Source organism: Schistocerca serialis, chromosome 1 (genome assembly GCF_023864345.2).
Source record: "Schistocerca serialis cubense isolate TAMUIC-IGC-003099 chromosome 1, iqSchSeri2.2, whole genome shotgun sequence".
Lineage (NCBI taxonomy): Eukaryota > Metazoa > Arthropoda > Insecta > Orthoptera > Acrididae > Schistocerca > Schistocerca serialis.
Window position 1 is genome coordinate 560,872,121 of NC_064638.1, and position 22,092 is coordinate 560,894,212.

Sequence of the window (22,092 nt, forward strand, 5' to 3'; positions counted from 1 at the left end):
GAAGAAAAAAGTGTGTCTTTTAGTCAATAAAATACAGTAAGCGAAAATAAATTCAACAATGGAAAATCCAGGATACAATGTAAGAATATCATGAAAAGGATAGCTGCTACTCCAACAGAGATACTGAGTCACACATAGGCACAACAAAAAGGCTGTCAGAAAATGAGCTTTCAGCTAACAAAGCCTTTGTTAGAGGCGCACACACGCATGCGCGCGCGCGCGCCCGCACACGCACACACACACACACACACACACACACACACACACACACACACACACACGACCATGCCTCTGGCCGCTGACACCTGTGGTTGTGTGTGTGAGAGCTGCATTTGTTTGTTTGTTTGTGTGTGTGTGTGTGTGTGTGTGTGTGTGTGTGTGTGTGTGTGTGTGTGTGTGTGTGTGTGTGTTTTCCATCTCCAACGAAGGCCTTGTTGACTGGAAGCTCGTTTTACAACAGTCTTCTTGTTGTGCCTACCTGCGACTCAGCAGGTGAGTAGCAATTATCCTTTTCATAATATTGGTACATGAGAAGAGCTGGATGTCCATAGCTCACCACAAACATGAAGGCTGGATGCTTGCTCGCACTGTGGAGGGGATAGGCAACAATCTACAGCAGATATGAGGACAGAGTACAATGCTGATGCAGTAACAAGTAATTCACAGCACACTGTTCAGCAGAAGTCATTAAACATAAGGCTCCCTTTTTATTTCCATTATGACCCAACATCATCAATTATGTTTGCAGCGTGAACGGGATTAATCAAGATTAGACAGTGAAACAGTGGAAATGTGTTGCCTTGAAAGATGACTCACGTTTCTTGTTACACCAGAACAGTTGTGTAGTCCGGATACATTGTCATCCACGCAAGTGGCTGCTCTAAACATGCAACATGTAATGGACGCAGTCTGCCTGGGCCAGTGTAATGCTGCTGGGAGCTTGCACTGGGCTTCAATGGGACCTGCAGAAGTAACTGAAGGCACCATTATGCCTGAGGACTATGTGAACATTATTGCAAACCAACTCCATCACTTCATGCTTGATGTCTTCTACAACAGCAAGATAACCGTCCATGTCGAAAAAACAGAATCATTCTGTGGTGAACTGAGGAGCACAATGTCAATGTCTTGGTGGCCAAATTCAGTTATCTAAATGCAAGAGAACACATCTGGTATGCTACTGGGTGACAGCTCTCCACCCATAAACCACCAGCCCTTAATTTACGGTAACTATGTGACTTGTGCATAGGTATCTGGTGTCACACACTAAGGGAAACGTATCGAGGAACTGTTAAGTGTGTGACACAGAATTGTTAATGTATTGCGTTCTACAGGTGGACCAATGCACTATTAAGAAGATGGTTACAATGTTTTGGTACATTGGTGTATTTTACAGTACTTCACTCACTGAGTTTTAGGGATGATTACTTGAGTAAATGAACACTGTTATACTCATTTATTCCACATGTATTAAAAGTGAAACAGTAGAACTTTGTACCTCAATACAAACAAAGTGTTGCTATATCCTTGGTAAACAGATATCTGTTGTTGTTATACCACAAGGCAAATCGAGAGTAGGGCCTATATGTAAGGACAGGAAAACTCCATGAAAATAATAATACAGAAAATTGGAATTTCCTTGCAAAATTACATGAAATCAGTGTTTAATACAGGAAAAGCACATTTCATGATGTTTCATAAAAATCAAAGTTGTAAACCTGAGAACAAGTTTTTCCAACATTCATAAGTTATCGCTATTGAATGTTGAACTGCTTTTTGCCTCCTTTTCTCCTCTTGGGTAAGGTTTGTGTATAATCTTACAAAGACAGTTCATAATAACAATGACATGATGTCAAAAGTAACATCAAAATTGGTAAAAAAATATAATGGCAAAAAAGAAACAGCTAAGCTGTAAAAAACAATTAACAGCTAAACTGGCAACAAAATACAACCAAATTTGAAAAAAAGATAGCACCATATTTGGCACAAGAACAACACCATATTTGGCACATAAAAAACACCAAATGTGGCCTTACTATAGAACATTTTTTTCCTATCCACACCCAAATGTCAAATACCATTATATGAGAGATGTGACCAAGAGATGTCAGTATTTAAACTTTTACAGTAGTGGAATACATGACAATCTGTGTACTGTGAGACTCACATGACAATATGTGTACTGTGAGATGAACATCGAATTGAGCATCACAAATAATTTACAGTCACTATGCATGTCACTGATACAAAGGTAAACAATATATGCAATGATGATGGATATACACTCAAATACTGGTTTTGCTTTTAAACATTTTAAGTGCAGCTAACAGTCTTCACAAGTGGCATTTAACAAATATTTACAAGCTGCAGAGCACAGAGCATTCTAAATTTTTATGTAAAAAAAAAAAAAAAATACAAATTTAAAACATCTCCCAAATTTGTAAGTCATACCAACAGTCCCTAGCCTAAAAAGAAGTTGAGAACTTCTGCAATAGACAATGTTAAATGATCACAGACACACATTTGTAAGTAAGGAAGAGGAATGAGCGATCATACACAAAAATACCTTAATGTGAAAGATTAAAACAAAAAATATGAAAACAACAACATCAACTGAGAAGATGCAGTGAAACACATCTATACCACCTTTGACAGGCCTCTCATCACTATCTGCAATCTTGTTACCTTAAATTATCCCAAACCTTCCCATTCATCCCATACTACAAAACACACATGAAGTTCCAATCAGTGATACATGAGCAGTTACGACACTAAACATACCTCAGCTAAAAAAGGGTACATAATTTTGGAGATATGACAGGGGAAATGCATGTCGTCTTGAACTTTTATATAAATTTGGTAGATAAGAAAGAATGCCACTAGCATCTCGATACTCTAATCATGAGAAGAAAGTGGTCTATAGAAACGTAAACCACAGGGAGAGGGTAAAACAATAATATTGTGGTATATTCAAAGTGTTAGAAATTGAGACTGTGTGTCACTAAGTTAACAGCAATACTATTATACAGATCATCAATGTCTGAGATACGAGTGACTCTACAGCTTACAAAAATAAACAGTAGTTCATTGCGAAGAACAGTCAATTGTGACTGCCAGCAGACACCCTGCCAGCATCTATCAGCTCATTCTATGATGAACCTTGCAACAAATTTTATAGGCATTAAAAAGTTTGATGTTTGCAGTGAGAATCTGGAAGTTTTTAGATCTAAATTCCAAGAACTGAGAAAGTTCACTGATTGCCGTTCAAGAGCATTTTTCCACAGAAGCAACTTTACATTTGGTGCCACCCCCTCCCCCTTGTCCCCCCTTAACCCTTGTACACTTTCACTCACGTCAATTTTCATTCCTAATTGCGGGTCACACTGTAATAGTAACCTTACACTTTGACACCCCTCTCAGCTTGGTACCCCAAGCAGTTGCCACTAATAAATTGTGGTTCTTTACAGAAATCTTACAGTTGCGGCACTTGTGGTGACCCTCTTAGCTTGGTGCCCCAAGTAACAGCTACTGTTGCTTGGGACTTAAACTGGCCCTGATTGCTCGTCAACAGTCCTCATAAACAGTTCACAATTATACTCAATTTTAAGTGGCACATCACAGCTGACAGAATACAAAGAAAATTCAATTTGTACAACCATATAACATACCATATCAGATGCACCAATAGTGCTTTGTCCTCCTGGCTGTTTTAAATGATGTTGAAAGACTGCAAATGAAATTGTGAATTTACTAATAACTGAATGTAGGAATACGAACAAAGATTTTCCATTGTTTCACTTGTTCACTAAATATTAAAATTCCTACTCCCAATGTGCACAGAAAGAACTATTAACTTGACAATTAAACAGTTTAATTCAAAGAATACTGGTCACAATACTAAAGTCTTTTCACACTTAAGAAGATGATTAAAATGTAAGAGATTCTAAATTTTAGTGCTATTCAGCACATAAAGAGCAAGCATTTAGTGACATTCCTACCCATGCATAGCACTTCATACAGTGAGCAGCCATTATGATAATGCAGAAGAGATTAGTGTTGAGTGCCTTAACCACGTTTTACTAAATGCAATGGATTGTTCACGTGTCAAAGAAAATTTCATGATACATTCCTGTAACCTGGCAAGTGCACTCACATATGCCATCTACTTCTTGGTTTCAATGGAGAGATATTTGCAGCACACAACTTTCTAATGAGAGAACTCTTTTTCAGGCAAGGTTTGGGAACAGAGAGACTTTTTCCTCCCCATAAATACTTCAAGTAATTTAACCGACAGGATGCCAGTAGATAAAGAAGGTAGGCTTTATCCACTTAAAATACTACACCAATAAAAAGAGTTTAAAGCGAAACTGTTCCCTTTTTAAAGGTTTGTTTGGACCCCACAGTGCTCCGCTAAGCACACTCCTGCTGGAGGCAGTGTTCCCTTATTTTACTCTGCGATCACGCAGAAGTGCCGCAGAACGACATGGCATGGATATAACTAATGTCTGACATAGTGGTAGAGGGAACTGATACCATGAATACTGCAGGGCTATCCATAATTCTGTAAGAGTGCGAGTGGTTGGAGATTTCTTCTGAACAGCATGTTGCAAGGTATCCCAGATATGCTCAATAACGTTCATGTCTGGGGAGTTTGGTGGCCAACGGAAGCGTTTAAACTCTGAAGAGTGTTCCTGACGTCACTCTGTAGCAATTCTGGACGTACTGTCTAGCTGGAATTGCCCAAGTATGTCAGAATGCGCAATGGACATGAATGGATGTAGGTGATCAGACAGGACACTTATGTACACGTCACCTGTCAGAGTTGAATCTAGATGTATCAGGGGTCCCATGCCACTCCAACTGCACAAGCCACACACTGTTACTACACGCTCATCTGCTCCACACAATCTGAAACGAACCCATCCGACCAAGCAACATGTTTCCAGTCATTAACAGTCCAACATCAGTGTTGACGGGCTCACGAAAGGCGTAAAGCTTTGTGTCATGCAGTCATCAAGGGTAAACAAGTGAACTCACAGCTCTGAAAGCCCATATCAATGATGTTTTGTTGAATGGTTCACACACTGACACTTGTTGATGGCCTAGCATTGAAATCTGCAGCAATTTGCGGAAGGGTTGCACTTCTGTCTCCTCAGTCGTCATAGGTCCCGTTCCTGCAGGTTCTTTTTCCAGCCGCAGTGATGTTGGAGATTTAATGTTTTACCAGATTCCCAATATTCATGGTACACTCATGAAATGGTTGTATGGGAAAATCCCCACTTTATTGCTACCTCACTCATGCGCCAGGTATAACACCACGTTCAAACTCACTTAATCTTGATAATCTGTCACTGTAGTAGCAGTAACCTATGTAACAATTGTGACACACACACTTGTCATCTTATATAGACACTGCCGACCACAGCGCCATATTCTGCCTGTTTACATATCTCTGCATTTGAATACGCATGTATATAACAGTTTCTTTGGAGCAAACCAGGGTGCAACTTGGACATTTTTCAGTATTATAGATCACAGCCAGATATGAAAGAAATAACCACTGACAGTGAAAGGATCCTTGGGTCAGCTGAGGATTGAACCCGAAACCTTTTGGTTAATAACTCACTGTGCACTAAGCCACAGAGTATAACACACTCATATTAACACTGATGTTGAGCTTGGTTTGCACAAGTAAAGTCACCAGCAACAAAATGAAGCCATATCATCTCTATTTATTGCCTCTTTATCTATGTGGCCACTGAGCATGCAGGCCACATCAAGTAGGGATTGTCACGACTTCATTATAGCGCATTTTGTTTATGCATTACGCAAAGACAAACTTAAGTGTTAAACATATTTGCCTTTTTTACATATTTGTTTCACTGTAAGTGCAGTGGTTAAATTACTGTTGCTGTTATGGATGCAAAGACGAATTCGTGAAAAGAGGAACAGCAATTTTTCATAAGAAACTACCACACAGCTCTAGTTATAGCTACCACAGGCACTTTATATATTGAAAGACAATAAGACAGAGCGTAATGAAGTCATAGCATTGTGTCTTGCGAAATAGAAGACAGATTTAATGGTGATTTTTTACATATTTGTTTCACTGTAACTGCAGTGGTTAAATTACTGTTGCTGTTTTGGATGCAAAGACAAATTCGTGAAAAGAGGAACAGCAATTTTTCATAAGAAACTACCACATAGCTCTAGTTATAGCTACCACAGGCACTTTATATATTGAAAGACAATAAGACAGAGCATAATGAAGTCATAGCATTGTGTCTTACGAAATAGAAGATAGATTTAATGGTGAGAGAGAGTACGCTTAAGTCGATTCATTGCATTTACACGCATTTTGAGCAGTGCTACCATGCACGTAAGATTTTTACCTAACAGTCTTACGAAGATTCACAAACCAATACATTTATTATAAATTAGTCACAATAGGAAGCTGGACCTAATAAGCAGGTAACATTTAATGAAAAAAGATTTGAAAAATTGTACCAGAAAATTTCAACAGAAGAACTTTGTTTCTAAAAATTTTGAAGTGTGCTCAAAACACTTCATACAAAAATGTTTTCATACATAGAACTTTGTCAGTGGGTGTAGCGGAAGACTGTAGTAATGAGGCACAGAAATCAGACCAACATAATAAAGAAACCACAATCTCATTTTTGCAACTTTGGTCGCATTCAGATTATTGTCATCACGGTTTCATTAACATCTGCAAAACATTAGTATTAAAATGCCATCTAACTTCTACATATGTATAATTCTGTTCACTCTCCTTGAATGCAGTCACAGTGAACTTTCATTTATTAGATGCTGCTGCAAAGACTTAAATTTTGCAAGGTGCAATGTAATTGTAAAAATGTTTGTGCAAACTAGTTCTATGAGAGTGTGTAGATGAGAATGAAATTTCTTTCTTTTGGTGTTAGTTTCCTATGTTGTAGATTTATTCAACATCACAAATTTTTTACTTGTTATTTACTCTATTATGTAGTCACATTTGTGTACAAAATGCACAAAATAAATACATTAAAATGTTGAATGTTTTTTTAAAGAGAAAAATTAATAAAGAAAAATGTCCATAACCAATTTGTACATTTGAATTCTCAAACACTTTCTCACGAAAATCTACAAGATGATTTACCTCTGATTGTCACAGAAATTGTAGTAATTAAAACCTTAAAAAACTATGAAGCTTGTGAAGAAGATTCTATTACAGCAAAATTTTTAAAATGGTATCTACTGAAATAAAACACGAGCTAAAATTAGTATTTAGAGAAATCCTGAAAACAAAAAATCCCAGAAGATGGGAAGGTAGCCTTTATATGCTCACTACAAAAGAAAGGCAATATACAAGACAATAACAACACAGAGGAATTTGTTTTCTACAAGTTGCATACAAAATATTTTGCAAGATTTTACTAAAGAGGGTAGAAACAACACTGGACAGCCATTCAGGTGAATATCAAAATGGTTTCAGGAAGGGTAAATCATGTTCTGAAGCAATATTTAAATTGAAGTCACTCATACGCCACAGCTTACTGAAGTTTAAAGATACTGTGGTAATGTTTGTTGACTTCAAAAAGGCTTTTAATTCCGTTGACAGAAACTATAAATAATATAATCAATCTGAGAATATGGTGTAAAGTCTAAACTAGCAAACTTAATTCATGGCACACTTACAGACACAATATCTAAAGTGAAATTTATGGGAGAAATGTCTCATGCCTTTGAAATAAACACAGGTGTATGACAAGGCAATGACCTATCACAAATTCTTTTAAACTCTGTTTGAGAGGGAAAAAAAAAGAAGTAAGAATTTTGAATGAAAAACTGATTGAACGTAAGATTTCAACAGTAAGGTTGGGAAGAGGCAACAAAAATATTGGAATAAATTGTCTTGAATTTGCAGATGACTTTGCTATGCTTTCTGAAAATGTGACATCTGCTGTAACAAAATTTAATCTTTCTGAAGGAATAGCCAGTAGGGTCGGCTTAAGAATTTCTACAAAGAGAACCAAGTTTCTTAACTAACATAAAAAATGCCGAAATTTCTGGAAACAGATTCACCAAACTGAAAAGGTTAAAATATTTAAATATCTTTGGGAGATAATCCAAGAAAATGGTCTGGAAAAATAGAAAGAGCATATGTACAACCAAATACTTTTACAACAAAAAATTCCTGTCTAAAAATGCCAAAAATGGCATTACAATGTAGTAGCGAAGCCAGTATGGGCAGAAACAGTCTGTTACGAGGTTGCATGGTAGCTTGTGCTGAGAAATAATTGCTACAAAAAAATATCAATATGTTGTGCTGTTTCCAAGTTAATTAGCATTTAACTTGGTCCATGGGGCCATTGTGCATGCAAATTTAAGTGGTCAACCAGAAACAATTATTGTCGGTTTTTTCACAGCTAGATGTAGCATTAAACTGCAATTTACATAAATTAGAAATACTGGAAAGGTGAATCACTATGAAAATATTAGGCCCATGGAAAACTGTGGAAGGTTGGAAATTAAGTACTAATGATGAAATTTACCAGAACACAGATCTTCATTTATCTGTGGGAAAACACTTCAACAACGAGTTGGATCCATGAAGTAAAAAAACTATTTAGAAAAAAAAAAAAATGCTGTACAAACAATTGACAGAAGTGGTCAGGGTAAAAGTATTGAATACGGAAGAATTCCAAGGTAGAAGAGATGGGGGGGGGGGGGGGGGGGGACTATGTTTTTCCAAATACTCAATGGCACTGGTATCTTAGGTAGCCTTTTTTGCATTGCTACTGTGGCTTAATTCATTAGAACAGAGAATCGGCAATACGATAAATGGCAATACCAATATTTTAAAACTAGGTTTGCTATAACTTTCTTTCCCATAGCAAAAAACATAGCGACATCTCAGTTGTGACACCTACTGTAACAATTAATTGCTCTTTAATTTGCTCTTCAAAGCTCTAAGTCAAGTTCATTCTAGGTATTTAATACAAATACCTATCAATGAATGCACAAAGTCCACACTAATTTTGAATGGCATCTCTCTGTAATACTTATGTAATTATATTCAAAATCTGCAGACCACTTATGGACAAACCTTATGCCATACTGAAGGGCTCTGACCTGAGAGGCAATGTATGTTGAGAACAAAAATTATGTTTTGCAACTCTTAAATCTCACTCCAAGGAGATATTTACTCTGTTCGATACAGTCTGAATCCAAGCAACAGAACAAATTTCCATCATCAGTATTTGGTTGGGGAGGTGAGTGAAGGTGGTGAAGTTCAGTTCCTCATCACCACATTATGTGCCAATGACCTTGATTAAATTCTGAACCTTTCTGTTGTATCTCATGTCTTTTCACAGCTAGTTTTACATTTTGGGTGATAGGCTTTGGGCAAATACTCATATGGACTGAGGGTAAGTACTATTATTGACATTATTCTGTGCACTGGATAGGGGCATCAAGCTTTCCAATCTCCTTGACACTACAACTAATGTGCCATGTGCCATGTGTTAGCACATCACCACCACCACCACCACCACCACCACCACCACCACCACCACCACCAGCAGAAGCAGAAGCACAAGCACAACACTAAAGAGTATGAATAATTAATTCTGAGCACCCTCACTTTACAAAGGAAGTGTGTACAATGGCTACAAAGAAGGAATACCAAAGCAGTTAAGGTAGCTGAAATTGGAAAGGGGAGCACAGCTAAGAAAGTCATAGAACATCATATTTATTGGCATGTATCACACAATTGTAACTGGCAGATTGATAAGAAACGTAAAAGATTTTATTTGTCAAGAAGCTAAACATTTACTTGAAACAATGTGCAGTATGTTATCTTATGAAATACTCTGAAAATAGAAGCTGCTGTGTTTTCATATATTTTTCCCTCATTCATCATTGAAGACCAAGTATGTAGCAGTAAAGAAGTACTTAAAATACAGTGGACTGGAAGAGCCTGTAGCAAAGGTCTGGATACTGTGACCATAGCAGCTTTTGATATTTAGCTACTGCAGTACTGGTACACTAGAAATTATGTAACATGTTCACACGTTGCCCTGGTAAAGTGTACATATTGTTTAATTCCACTGTGTTTTGATCACTTCACAGGAACTCCACATTCAATGTCAAGAGAAAGCAAATGTGTGGCTTTCTGTGAAATAATTTCTAATTCTAGTGAATCTGCTGGTCATAACTGTCTGGTAGATGGTACTGTCCCTTCAGCAACATGTGGTTCTGGAATCTTTAGATTTGTTAACCTTCAAATAATAATTGTGCACAAATGCAATGTATTACAAATTAATGTCCTTAATGAGTGGTAAAACATACATATCTCTGTTATTTGAAAATATCATTTTCTTCAGTTTTGGCCATTTGAACTGGGTACTTCCCATATTAGTTGTCATTACATAACTTTAGAAAGTACTCTGCCTAACCCATGGCCAAAAATGTTCTCTCATTCTCTGCCAAACAAATTGTAAATTAATTCATTTTGCACCATTATTTCCCACTGAACAGTGATAAATAAATAATCTCTGTCAAGACAATTTCAACTTCATCACAATTTGCTTTCAAAGTCACATATAATTTTTTCAATGTTGCTGATCCTCAGTGAAACCAAGAAATTATAAGGCAAAAATGAGAGTTCACTGCAACTACAGCTGTTTACAAATGACAAAATGGGAATTACATTACAAGCATTGGTTACCAAATTAATTCTTTGCTATGTTACACAATCCACTCTAATTGTTCTGGAAATGTTAAAACAAAATTTAGTGTGGGAAAGTCTTATTACTCCCAATTTCAAATAATTCCATTACAGTTGAATAATGCAGCAAAATAAAAATTCAGGAAGTTCTCTGAGAGTAAACACAAGAACTCTTTATACAAGAAAATGTATAATTTCTGGCAAAGCAACACGATTACATTTAGTTAATCCAATTGTCTGACAATATAAATTCAAGCCAGGGACAGAACAAAAAATGAAAGTCAAATGCAAAACTCTACATAGCTATACTGAAACCACAGAAATCTGATGGCAAGTTTCTCCTTACTTTGGAACCTTGGCCTTTGTTTCCTAAGATTTCTTCTTCATCTTCTGGATCTTCATTGTCAATGTCATCTTCATCATCAATCGGTCCATCATCATCATCGTCATCATCATCATCAAGATCTCTTTCATCATCATCCTCCTCCTCCTCTTCTTCTTCTTCCTGCTCATCTTCATCAGATTCAATGTCACTTCCTTCAGGAGTGTGTTCATGATATTTTTTCAGAAGTTCCTCAAAACTCTGCTGCTTGTAAGGTTTTTCTTCACTGAAAGGCTTTTCATCTCTGTGGGAAGCCTTGAAAGCATTCTCAGCTTTATATACATTTTGTTTGAAAATAAATTCCTCCTGGCCATCATCACTATCTTCTTCACTTGGCACAGAAGATTCCGATTCTAAATAGTCAGTAAAAGATTCTTTTCTTAACTTAAAATTGCCATTCTCCAATACAGCACAGTACATTTATATAAGAAAAATTTAATTTCGTTTTCTTCTTAATATGCACCACTACATGGAGAATGAAACCCAAATTTTATGTTAGTTGCTATACATTCAAATTTTTATATTATAGACAGGTTCACAAAATTTACAAATATTATTTAACAACTGTGACTATCAAACCCTTCAGCAGCACATTACCGTGAAATTTATGTTCAATAAATGGGCCGCATGGTAGATGTGGTAACTATTCTCACTTCAACTTTTTTAGTCCTGTCTTCCTCAGTTGCATGTAATATTACAGTATATTGATAATTTTTACTAATGGACCGTCTGACAGCAACTGAATAAAACACAATTTTAGTGCCATACGCGTTTCGCCTTTATTTTCTGCAAGTCATCATCATTGGCAGATTGTGTGGACAATTTCTTACATACTACGCTCCTGTTGCATATTTGGTGTTGTTGTTGTTGTTGTTGTTCTTCTTCTTCTTATGAATGCCAATTTGCAGTTTTTTTCCCACATTCCACAGCACATATAAGTTCATATGTCTGTGGAATGTGGGGAAAAACCGCAAATTGGCATTCATAAGAAGAAGAACACCAAAAATGCAACAGGAGCGTAATATGTAAAAAATAGTCCACGCAATCTGCCACTGATGATGCCTTGCAGAAAAATGGGGTTTTATTCAGTTGCTGTCAGACGGTCCATAAGTAAAAATTATCAATATACCGTGCTATTCTCACTATTTTCTATTCCATTATGTGATTACACTAAAAAGTACATGCTTAACTCAAAAATTACAGCAATTCTCTTCTTCTCTTCTTAATGATGGATACAGGTATTGTTTGCCCTAAGTTACTATGCCTTCTTTTTGTAAGACTATGAATACGAACTGAAATTTGATATTGACATTTTCCTGAAAGGCCTGAGTAACAGAATTTTACATAAAATTGTAGCTCACAGCATTTTTGATTTCTTCCCTTGATTATATTTTCCACCAGTTCATTCCTTGTGATCTCATTCTGCATTAGACACACAAAATTAGGGTTTCACTAAACAAGATGCAATATTTCAATTAAGCAAAAGAAAGAAAGAAATGAGTCAAGTCAAAAAAGAGAAGAGAAAACAATTTTTGACAAGCTGAATTACTTCACTGGAAAGGAAGCCAAAGTGAAAATTTCAATGTACAGTGGTACAGCATAAGCTTCAATCATATATTTCAGAAAATAAACAAACATGTTTCACTTTCCAACAGATGTTGCCCATACAGAATTTTTATTTAAAATGCCCTACAGAACCAGTAAATAATTTTTAATGTTTTGATAAGTTAGAGTAACAATTTATTTTTAAAAAAATTATTTAACTACAGATTACAATACAGAACATAGGGTTTGTTCCCAGAACAATGCAGGTTCTTTATGTAGCTGGTAAAGGCACATGAAGTAAAAAATGAACTGCAAGGAATTGAAAGATGGGTTCCTTTCTATATAGCAAGAGGGGGAAAAATGGAAGGACAAAACTCCTAGCAATGGGATGATCACTAAAGAATGCCACACAAATAAGCCAGAAAAGGAAGTAAGAGATGACACAACATGCATCAGTAACAAATATTAGCCTATTTTCATATATGGAAGTTCTGTTGTGTGTACTATGGTCTTTACTCCCTTGTTGTGGGTAAAGGTAAAATTGGAGAAATCTGAGTTGATACAGAGGCTTACCCACAATCCTTCTTACCACAAACCATTGCAACTGGAAAAGGAATAGGTAAGTAAAAGTAGTACACAAAGTACCCCAAGCAACACACCATTAGTATGCCTTGCGGACTACAGATGTAGATGATTTTGCATTAATTATAGATATAGCAATTATGAGCCTCCATCCTCTTCGCATGCTACCCTTATTTAATTACAATGGGTATGTATTCAAAATAGTCATTGGAAGTATCAGCTTCTCCACACTGACAAAAATAGATAGTGGATCATTCCTTAGAAACGATTTTGCAGTGACACTGTGGAGTAATTCAGGATTTAACTGAGAGCAGATGGAACAGAGAAGCTCCACATGCCAGGTAAGTTCTGTGTAGACCCAGTCTTGTGGAAGCCAGATAAAAATTGTGATAGATAAATTCACAGCAGAATGCAGATAAATGGAAAGAGTTAATATTTATTTATTCAACCAATTTAGTCTGAAATGGATTATTTAACAATTAAGATTCACTCTATGCAGCAACATCATTCACACTGGATGGCAGCAAATGGGATTAAAAACAGAAAATGGAAGAACTCCAGTTACACATGAATGTAAAAGTGAAATTATTGGTATGACGATTAACCTACACAGCATATATACCATACATGAAAATTACAATTTGCCTCTACTGTGTGAACTAGCACAGTTACGACACAAGGGAGGGAGGGGAGGGGGGGGGGGGGGGGGGGGTAGTGCCATAGGACTACGTGGAAGTTACATAATGAAAGTTGCCAGTATAGAGAATCATCTGAAAGACTTCGCTGCATAGAACAGGAAAGGCCACATTAGTCAAAATGGACAAAGTATTGGAGACAGAACACACAACAGAAATAGTGAACGTTTTCAGGAGCTCTAATGCTGCAAATAATATGTGTAAGATCTATCATTAAACCCTTTCACATTGCACTCTCAGGCAGAGGTTTTTCACATGGAAAGTGTTAACAACAAATCACTAGAAAAGTGGATCAATGTCTGCAAACTCGAGGCAAAAGCGTCAACTTCAGAATTTCAAATGGAAAATGACACAAAGAATTGTTGAACACAGTTTTTGCCAGAAACATTTACTGGTATTTTGCACCAATTCAATGGTACTATTAAAAATTCCAATACAAGTTAAACTTATTTCCTTTTATGAACAATTAGTGACTCACTCCAGCTTTGCATGGGTCTATACGGCCTGTCTGGCATGGCGGTACTTTTGGCTATGGGCCACTGTATACAGTTACAATTAAAATTCGGAGAATAACGTTAGGTAAGTGAATATCAACTCTAAATTTTAGTATAACTTAAATTATTTAAGTAGCATGCCCCAGGAAAGTTGTCAGGATAGCTGACTTAATCAACAATAATCATCACAGTTCAGTGAATTTGTGTGTAACAGGTTTTCTCTAAATTGGGCCATCTTCAAATCCAAAATACGTTTTGATGATGTTATGTTGGTGATAGCTATAATACTCTACATATTTTAGCCCTGAAAATGGTTTAAGCAAGACTGCACTTTGCTTATAAAATTATAAAACAAGATTACTGTTAGGCCTGGTAACAAAAGAATTAGCTGTTATGCAACAAACTGTCTCCATATATGTTTGCGATTTTGACATAAAATAAAAAATAATATTTTTTACCTTTATAAAAATGTTCTGATTCATACATTATTATCGGGGGAAACATTTTCTGGTTTCTAACGAAGTTTAACGAATGTTGAAACTGTTTTCTCTACTGTCCTCTGGACAGTACTACGTCTGTAAATTCAGTCAGTCATTACAGTTTGCACTTTTTGATACTGTAGATTAAGTCTTTTATCCACTTCAATAATTTACTGTCAAGCCAAAAAATTGTATTGACTGTGTGTCGCAGCTACAGAAAATTAATCCTGGTATACAGTGGCAAAAACATGAGAATGTTTTTTGCTATAGTTCATAAAGAAAAAAATAATACTATTAAAAATACAGCTATAAAAACTGCAAAAATATTTAGCTAAAATAGAGAGTGGAAGGGGAAAAACGTCTCGCTGCAATATAGAAAGGATACTTTAAGCAGATCCATTACCCAAAAAAATGTCTGTTTCAATAATATTAGGAAAATGATAGATCGCTACTGACCATAAAGATGATCTGTTGAATTGCGGACAGGCTCAACAAAAAGACTGTTACATATTATAGCTTTCAGCCACAGCCTTGTTCATCAAAGAAAACACACACACACACACACACACACACACACACACACACACACACACACACACACACACACAAGCAATCGCACCTCAAGCGCACACAACCGCCAACACTGGCAGCTACAACTGGAGCTGCTGGTTGTAGCGGTCATGTGCAATTGAGAAGTGCTGGTCAATGTGGGTGTTTTATTTGATGAGGAAGGCCATGGCTGAAAGCTATAATGTGTAAAAGTCTCTTTGTTAAGCCTGTCTGCAACTCAAGGGTAATATTTACAGTGAGCAGCAATCTATCCTTGTCATAATATTGCTGATACTCCAGCCTGGAATTTCCAGGTTTAAAACTTCTATGTCATTCCGTAAGTGTTTATCAGCTCCTCAATGCAAGGAAGATTCTTTCATATTATAAAATTAACTGAATGCACCAAAATACTTTGCAGATCCAAACTGTTCAGTTTTGATAGTTGTATTCATCAATACTAATTCTGCACAACCTTTCAACTTGAAATTCGAGTGTGTCTTACCTCAATACCTTTATTTTCCACCTCTTCCTTGTGAGGGATAGAGATGTGTGATACAACTGGAAGACGAAGTATACTGACAGTGCACAAATTGCAATGATATTACAAAAGTAAGGACAAGGAGTTAACTATCCCCACCTCCCATACCAGAGTGAGGACATGTAAGGCTCATGCAGTCAAACAAGCAATCTGCAGTGCACCTGTCATCATGGAGGAGAATGTTTTGGAAGAATAAGTTGTTTTACAACAAACTGTTCTCCACACATCTGTAAATTGGGTTACATAGAAGACAACCCACATATATGACTATCCACCAAATGAAATGACCAGTTATGATAGCAGAGGACACAGGAACATCTTAAGCAGACCCTGAACTAACTGAAATGAAACATGCCTAAATACACTGACTTATAAGGCAACATCTGATCAACAGAAGGACACATTGTAAGATACAATATGGTATTGCCCTGCCTGGGTTGTTATGCATGATGCAAAGTTGTTTTGGATACACACAAGTCTGAAGGCATTTTGGCGACTATAGCAGTTATGAAGTATACGAAATGTATTCGTAATAGCAAATATGGGCAACCATTAGTTTATAATAGACAGACCACAATGAAAATCTGTGCCAGACTCTGACCCGAATCTGGCTTTCCCATTTACCATGAAATTTCACCTTATCATTCGGCTACCTGAGCACACTCAACAGCCAGACTCAAACTTCCGGAAGCTGTCAGCCATGTTTCTACTCAACCTGCACTCTTACGCTCATTACATATATTCCCACACAGGGGCAAATTTCAATTAAAACATGTCCCCTTTACGGGAATATGCATAACGACATATTGAAGTTTGGGTCTGGAACATTGCCAAACATATTCTAGCAGTTTGAAATAAGACATTTGCAACTTTTTATCAATTTTTTTACCACGCACAGGAAAAACATTTTCCTCATCTGTATCAAGAAAATGAGTTTTATTCCTCCACAAGTCACTTGTAACATGCTACCTACTAGAGATTTCCTTGACGTAATGCATCCTCTTTAAATTGTTCTCTTTTAACTTCTTCAAGTCATCAAACAAACTACAGACAGCTTCAGAAGCAGAAAGAAGGGTTGGTTACATTAATCGCTACATGGGTTCAATAAAACGTAGTGGCAATGCTGCCGTAAGATGAAGGGTGTGCATCACATGGCATGCCAGCTGTCTATATCTGATAGCAGGTCAGTTGAAGAAATGCAGTGAGCAGTGACGGCTGTGTTTGAGTCAGTTGCTGCGAGTACTGACTGAAGGTGTGGAATGCCCATCCAAGTGCCCTAACAGTATGTTTAGGAATGTGAAGTATGTGCAACGATTAATACTGAAGTGGTACGCGCTCTGAGCATGCAACAATGTTTCTTTCTGACACTGCATCCCATTGACATTCAGGACAATGCACGATGCCATACAACAAACTGTGCAGGATCTCCAATGTAAGCAGGGGTGGGAACTACTAGAACATTCACCGTATTCACCTGATATGAGTCCGTGAGATTACGACCTGTTAGCCAAAATGAAGTAGCCCTTTCGTGGCACATGCTACAATACAAGAGAAGACATCATCTGTGCAACAATGCAGGCCTTACAAGACAACAGAGATGGATACGCTGATGGTGTATGACACCTTCCTTCTATATGGGGAAAGGTGATTGAGATCCAGGCCAATTATATTGGTGGATTTAATACAAAGGACTTCTGTCAGTAACATCTGGTATAAATTATAACTGTGCTGCCACTACTTTTTATCCAATACGTGTACGCATAAACACGCTGAGCATACATTGGCATTTTGCTTCCTGGAGAGATCTATTACAAGAATCTTTTGGTTGGTTCCAACTGTTATGCCCTTAATGTCATTCTGTAATGTTTTTGTTACATCGTCCCTCCTCATTGTGTACAATGCACTTACTACGACTGAATTATCAGAGATAATTCTGCCCACGTTTGCACAAAAAATTCTAGCTAAAAGTAAGAAGTTTTTACTAACAAGGCTTAAAAAATATAAACCACAAAATAGCACCATTAACAGCAAATTCACCTTCCAATTCTCTTTGGGGCGAATCGTGTACTAAATCGTCTGGTAACAACGTTTGTCTGCGAGTTATATATTCACTAGATAAGTAACTGCTTTCCTCAGAATCCTTTTCAGTTTCTGTTTCCACAAGAATCTGTGGAATCTGTTTTGATATCTGTTGCTGTTCCATCTGTGGTACAGTTTGTGAAGCATCTGAAGTATTGGGTGCTGCAAGATTCTCATCTGTAAAACCACACATTATCTGAACCAGAAAGATACAGCATTAAGACAGCCAAATCATTTTGTGCCATACATTACTAGTACACTAGCTAAAACTTATTCATACATACAAACATCTCACAAATAAAAAATTACATAATATTTGCATGAATAAAATTCCAATTCAACAAAAAAGGAAACCATATGCTGTTATGATAAAAATAAGTTCAAAATTGTACACAGTTTAATGATCAGACCAGCAGTATTGGAAACAAAATCTGAGGGCCTCAAAGAATGACACTTACCAAATACTCTATGTTCCTGAAGATACCTTTACCTAGCTAACAGTCTTCCAATTACACACTGGTGATTAGGCTTAAATTTCATATTTCTGCTGGGTCTGCAGTCATTACTGAATATTCCTTTGATTTGCAAAGTAATTTGCGTACTTGTTTATGAATTTCTTATTTCAGTTAAATCTGAATGCACAATTTATAAATTAATTACATTCAAGAACTCACTGTCAACACCAAAATATCATCATCTTGCTCTCAAGGTGTTTTTTTCTCTCTCTTGCACACAAATTACAAATAAGCAGAGATTATGGCCATAAAAATTAGCAAATTAAATGCATTAAAAACAGGCAGACATGCTGAGTGCAATCTCAATTTCTTTTCTCACAAGAACATAATTGTATTGTTAGAAAAAATAAATTTGTACGTCAGTATGCACAATAAGATTATCACACAAAACATCATTTACACAAAAATGTAAGATACATTTTCTGACAGTATTCTTTAAACATTATGTTTGTGTGAATGCATACAAAACAGTTTATATTACAGCTAACATGATAGCTGAAAAACATAAGAATGTAACACTGGTTCCTCACAAACAAACAGGCATTTCTTTTAGGCTTCAACTCATACAAAATGAAGCACCAATGCTAGTACAACAAGTATTTGCATACTTTTCACAGAAATATTCTTGGCGTTCAATTTCTTTTTGTTAGAACAATACTAAGATCTCTACTAACACAAGCTTAGTCTATGCTATTTCAAAAAAGTGCTGGGAAATGCAGTGCAATGTTAGTACATTTAATTGTCATGCTGACAGTGTAAAATACCGACCAGAGTTCCATTTTTTAACAAGTACCACGTGTGCTACAATCACTAGCGCCACTCCCACGCCAAACTTAAGTGCCACTGTGAACATATATATATATAAGGTTTTGTGAGATCTGTGATTCAATTGTGCAAAAGAGGTTCAATATCATTATCACAATTTTAAGAGGTTTAAGAATCTAAGCTGAAACATACTTAGATAGGGAAATGCTACAATGGCTCTGACAAATTCATTAGATTTTGTTTACATTTATTTTTTATTCATTAAACACTGTCAGCTAGCGGTGTAGTACATTGCATTTCCCCACTTTAACAAAACTTTTCATTAATAACAGTCAAAAGCAATTATTAAAATCTAGCTGTTTTCACACAATGCCCAATTTAAAATAGAAGTACAAGACTCATTATATTACAACAGATTTTCTTCTCCTAAAAACACATGTAACAAAAACAGATGAACAATAATATTTAGGCAAAGGTGAAATTACCCATTAGCTGTGAATAAAATTATTAATAAGTGTGGACACAATATACTCCAATCAAAAGCATTCATTATTGTGGGTGTATGCACTAAAATTCAATATATGTAAAAATATAAAACGGTAAAACTAATATGTACAACGTAAAGTATGCCACATTCGGTCAACAACACTCACCAAGCAGTGTTCGTGTCCAGAGGAGGTATAGTGTTTCCCAAGTTATTACACTCTTTCGCTTGGTACATTACCGAAACATTTTGTGCATTTCTCAACCAATATACTTCTTTTAAATGAAGCAGCTCCATGAAGTCTTTATAAAGTGATCATTTAATGTCTGACTTGCTTAGTTTTACCTCATTCAGAATTCTTGTTTGCGAGTTATGAAGTAGAAGCAGTAGCTATGAAAATATTGGTTAGCATGGAAAACGGGACATCATGTTCCATACTTTCCACAATACTCTGCTATTTTATTTTCTGCACATATCAAAAAGTGGTCACATATATGGGGTCAGGCAGCTGTAACAAGAACCCCTAACTATATCCAGAATGAATACACATATAGAAGTATGGTATTCAATGCATTATAGCAGACAATTAGGTGAATTTTCTGATGCATGCATATAATTTTTAATGTTTATGGTTCCTGAATTATGACACCAACTTGGCACTGGGAAAATCCTTCAAACAACAAATCCTTAGCACATGGAACATAATCAATAGTGACATCTACTATGCTGTACCAAACTGAAGCAAACATTTCACTCAGGTACGATCTGTGTTTTTATTACAATATTAAGGAAAGTATAGTTGCTACTCATACAGTGGAGATGCTGAGTCACAGATAGGCATAACAAAAAACTGTCAGAAAATGAGCTTCCAGCCAACAAGGCCTTCATCAGAAATAAATGCACACGCACCTTCACACGCACACGCAAAACCAAAATATTTGGACGTTATTTTGTCTGTGTTGCTAAGATTCGTGAGAATGCAGACCATTGTATGCTTTGCCTACAACTGATCCAACAAACGAATGAACTGTTAAGAAGGTCGGCAATATCTGTGCAGAATGATATTATGCCAAAACTGTTTAGGGAACCAAGATGCGATGCCGTTCAACGAAGTCAGGAGGATCAACACAGAGTGTGGCTTCCATTCTGCAGCGCACCAACTCGTAGAGTCCTAAACAGGCAAGAAATCACACCACTCTACTAGCAGCCAGGACTATTAAAGAAATGACACAAACTGTTAAAGATAACCTAGAGTACCAGGGATTTACAATATTCTTGTGAGTGTGGCCTCAGTTATGTGGGCCTGTCCACCTGAACTGTGCATGATCATTGTGTTTACCATCAGTGTCATCTTAAATACATGAATCTTGAAAAAAAAACAGCAGTGGCCTACCACAGCCTGTTAAATGAACACCAGGTTTTATATGAACAAATGAGAATTCTTGCTCACACACTGAACTACTGGCACTCTGTAATCATGGAGGCAGCTGAAATTTATGTGAAAACAACTTTAATAGACACACCAGTTGCACACTTTACAATGCTTGGGAGTGTGCACTTGATACAGAAAGAGCACATAGAAGACTTCTCATAGTTTACTGCCCAATGTACTGCAAGCAACATTGGACAGGCAAAAAGAGAGAGAGAGAGAGAGAGAGAGAGAGAGAGAGAGAGAGAGAGAGAGAGAGAGAGAGAGCATAACCTATGGGTATAGGGGGCACCTCCTGAAGAGGCACCATTTCTTTGATGTCAACATGAGATAAACCAGCCACTAAGACGCTGTCCTCTGCATACAAAAGTAGGAGCTTCACCATTTTCACAAGTCAGACTTAGCCCTTGAAGACGATGATAGAGGCTATCAGCGAAAGCTAAGTACTTTACCTGAATTTGATGCAGTAAGTCAACAAAGACCTTTTTCCCCAAGGACTCATCACAGAAGACTGGAGATTTTTTTTTATATGCAGGCCACGAAGAATTGGTACAATCAGGATACCTTTCAGCATACAATTACATGTAGTAAATGAAAACCATATCCATCTTTTTATTGTTTTATACACAGCGAAACTCTGAACTTCAAGAAAAAATCATCCGGCTCCTACAACAGCAGATTGATGACCTACAGATCCCCACATAAACACATTAACTGTACCTTAGTTACGTGTTTGATACAGTAAGGTACATTTGTGGTACCTCTTTTCCTAATAGTGGCCCATTAGTTCGTTGGGCTGTTGTCTTGTAACTACAAGATTACATTCC

General features: G+C 36.7%; 1 protein-coding gene across 8 annotated transcripts in view; it reads right to left on the reverse strand.

The window, feature by feature from the left end:
* LOC126475502 (uncharacterized protein DDB_G0283697-like) overlaps positions 1 to 22,092 on the reverse strand; it is a 222,904-nt gene that overhangs the window by 64,974 nt on the left and 135,838 nt on the right. For 5 of the 8 annotated variants that reach the window (XM_050103420.1, XM_050103464.1, XM_050103429.1 and 2 more), the window contains 3 exons: positions 19,356 to 19,430; positions 18,031 to 18,249; positions 11,076 to 11,464 (listed from right to left, as the gene is read on the reverse strand). The exons of 1 other annotated variant lie outside the window; for it this stretch is intronic. In XM_050103420.1, coding sequence (XP_049959377.1) covers positions 11,076 to 11,464; positions 18,031 to 18,249; positions 19,356 to 19,430 — 683 coding nt within the window. The remainder of the gene's footprint in view (positions 1 to 11,075; positions 11,465 to 18,030; positions 18,250 to 19,355; positions 19,431 to 22,092) is intronic. 2 more of the 8 variants (XM_050103439.1, XM_050103447.1) reach the window with 2 other exon arrangements.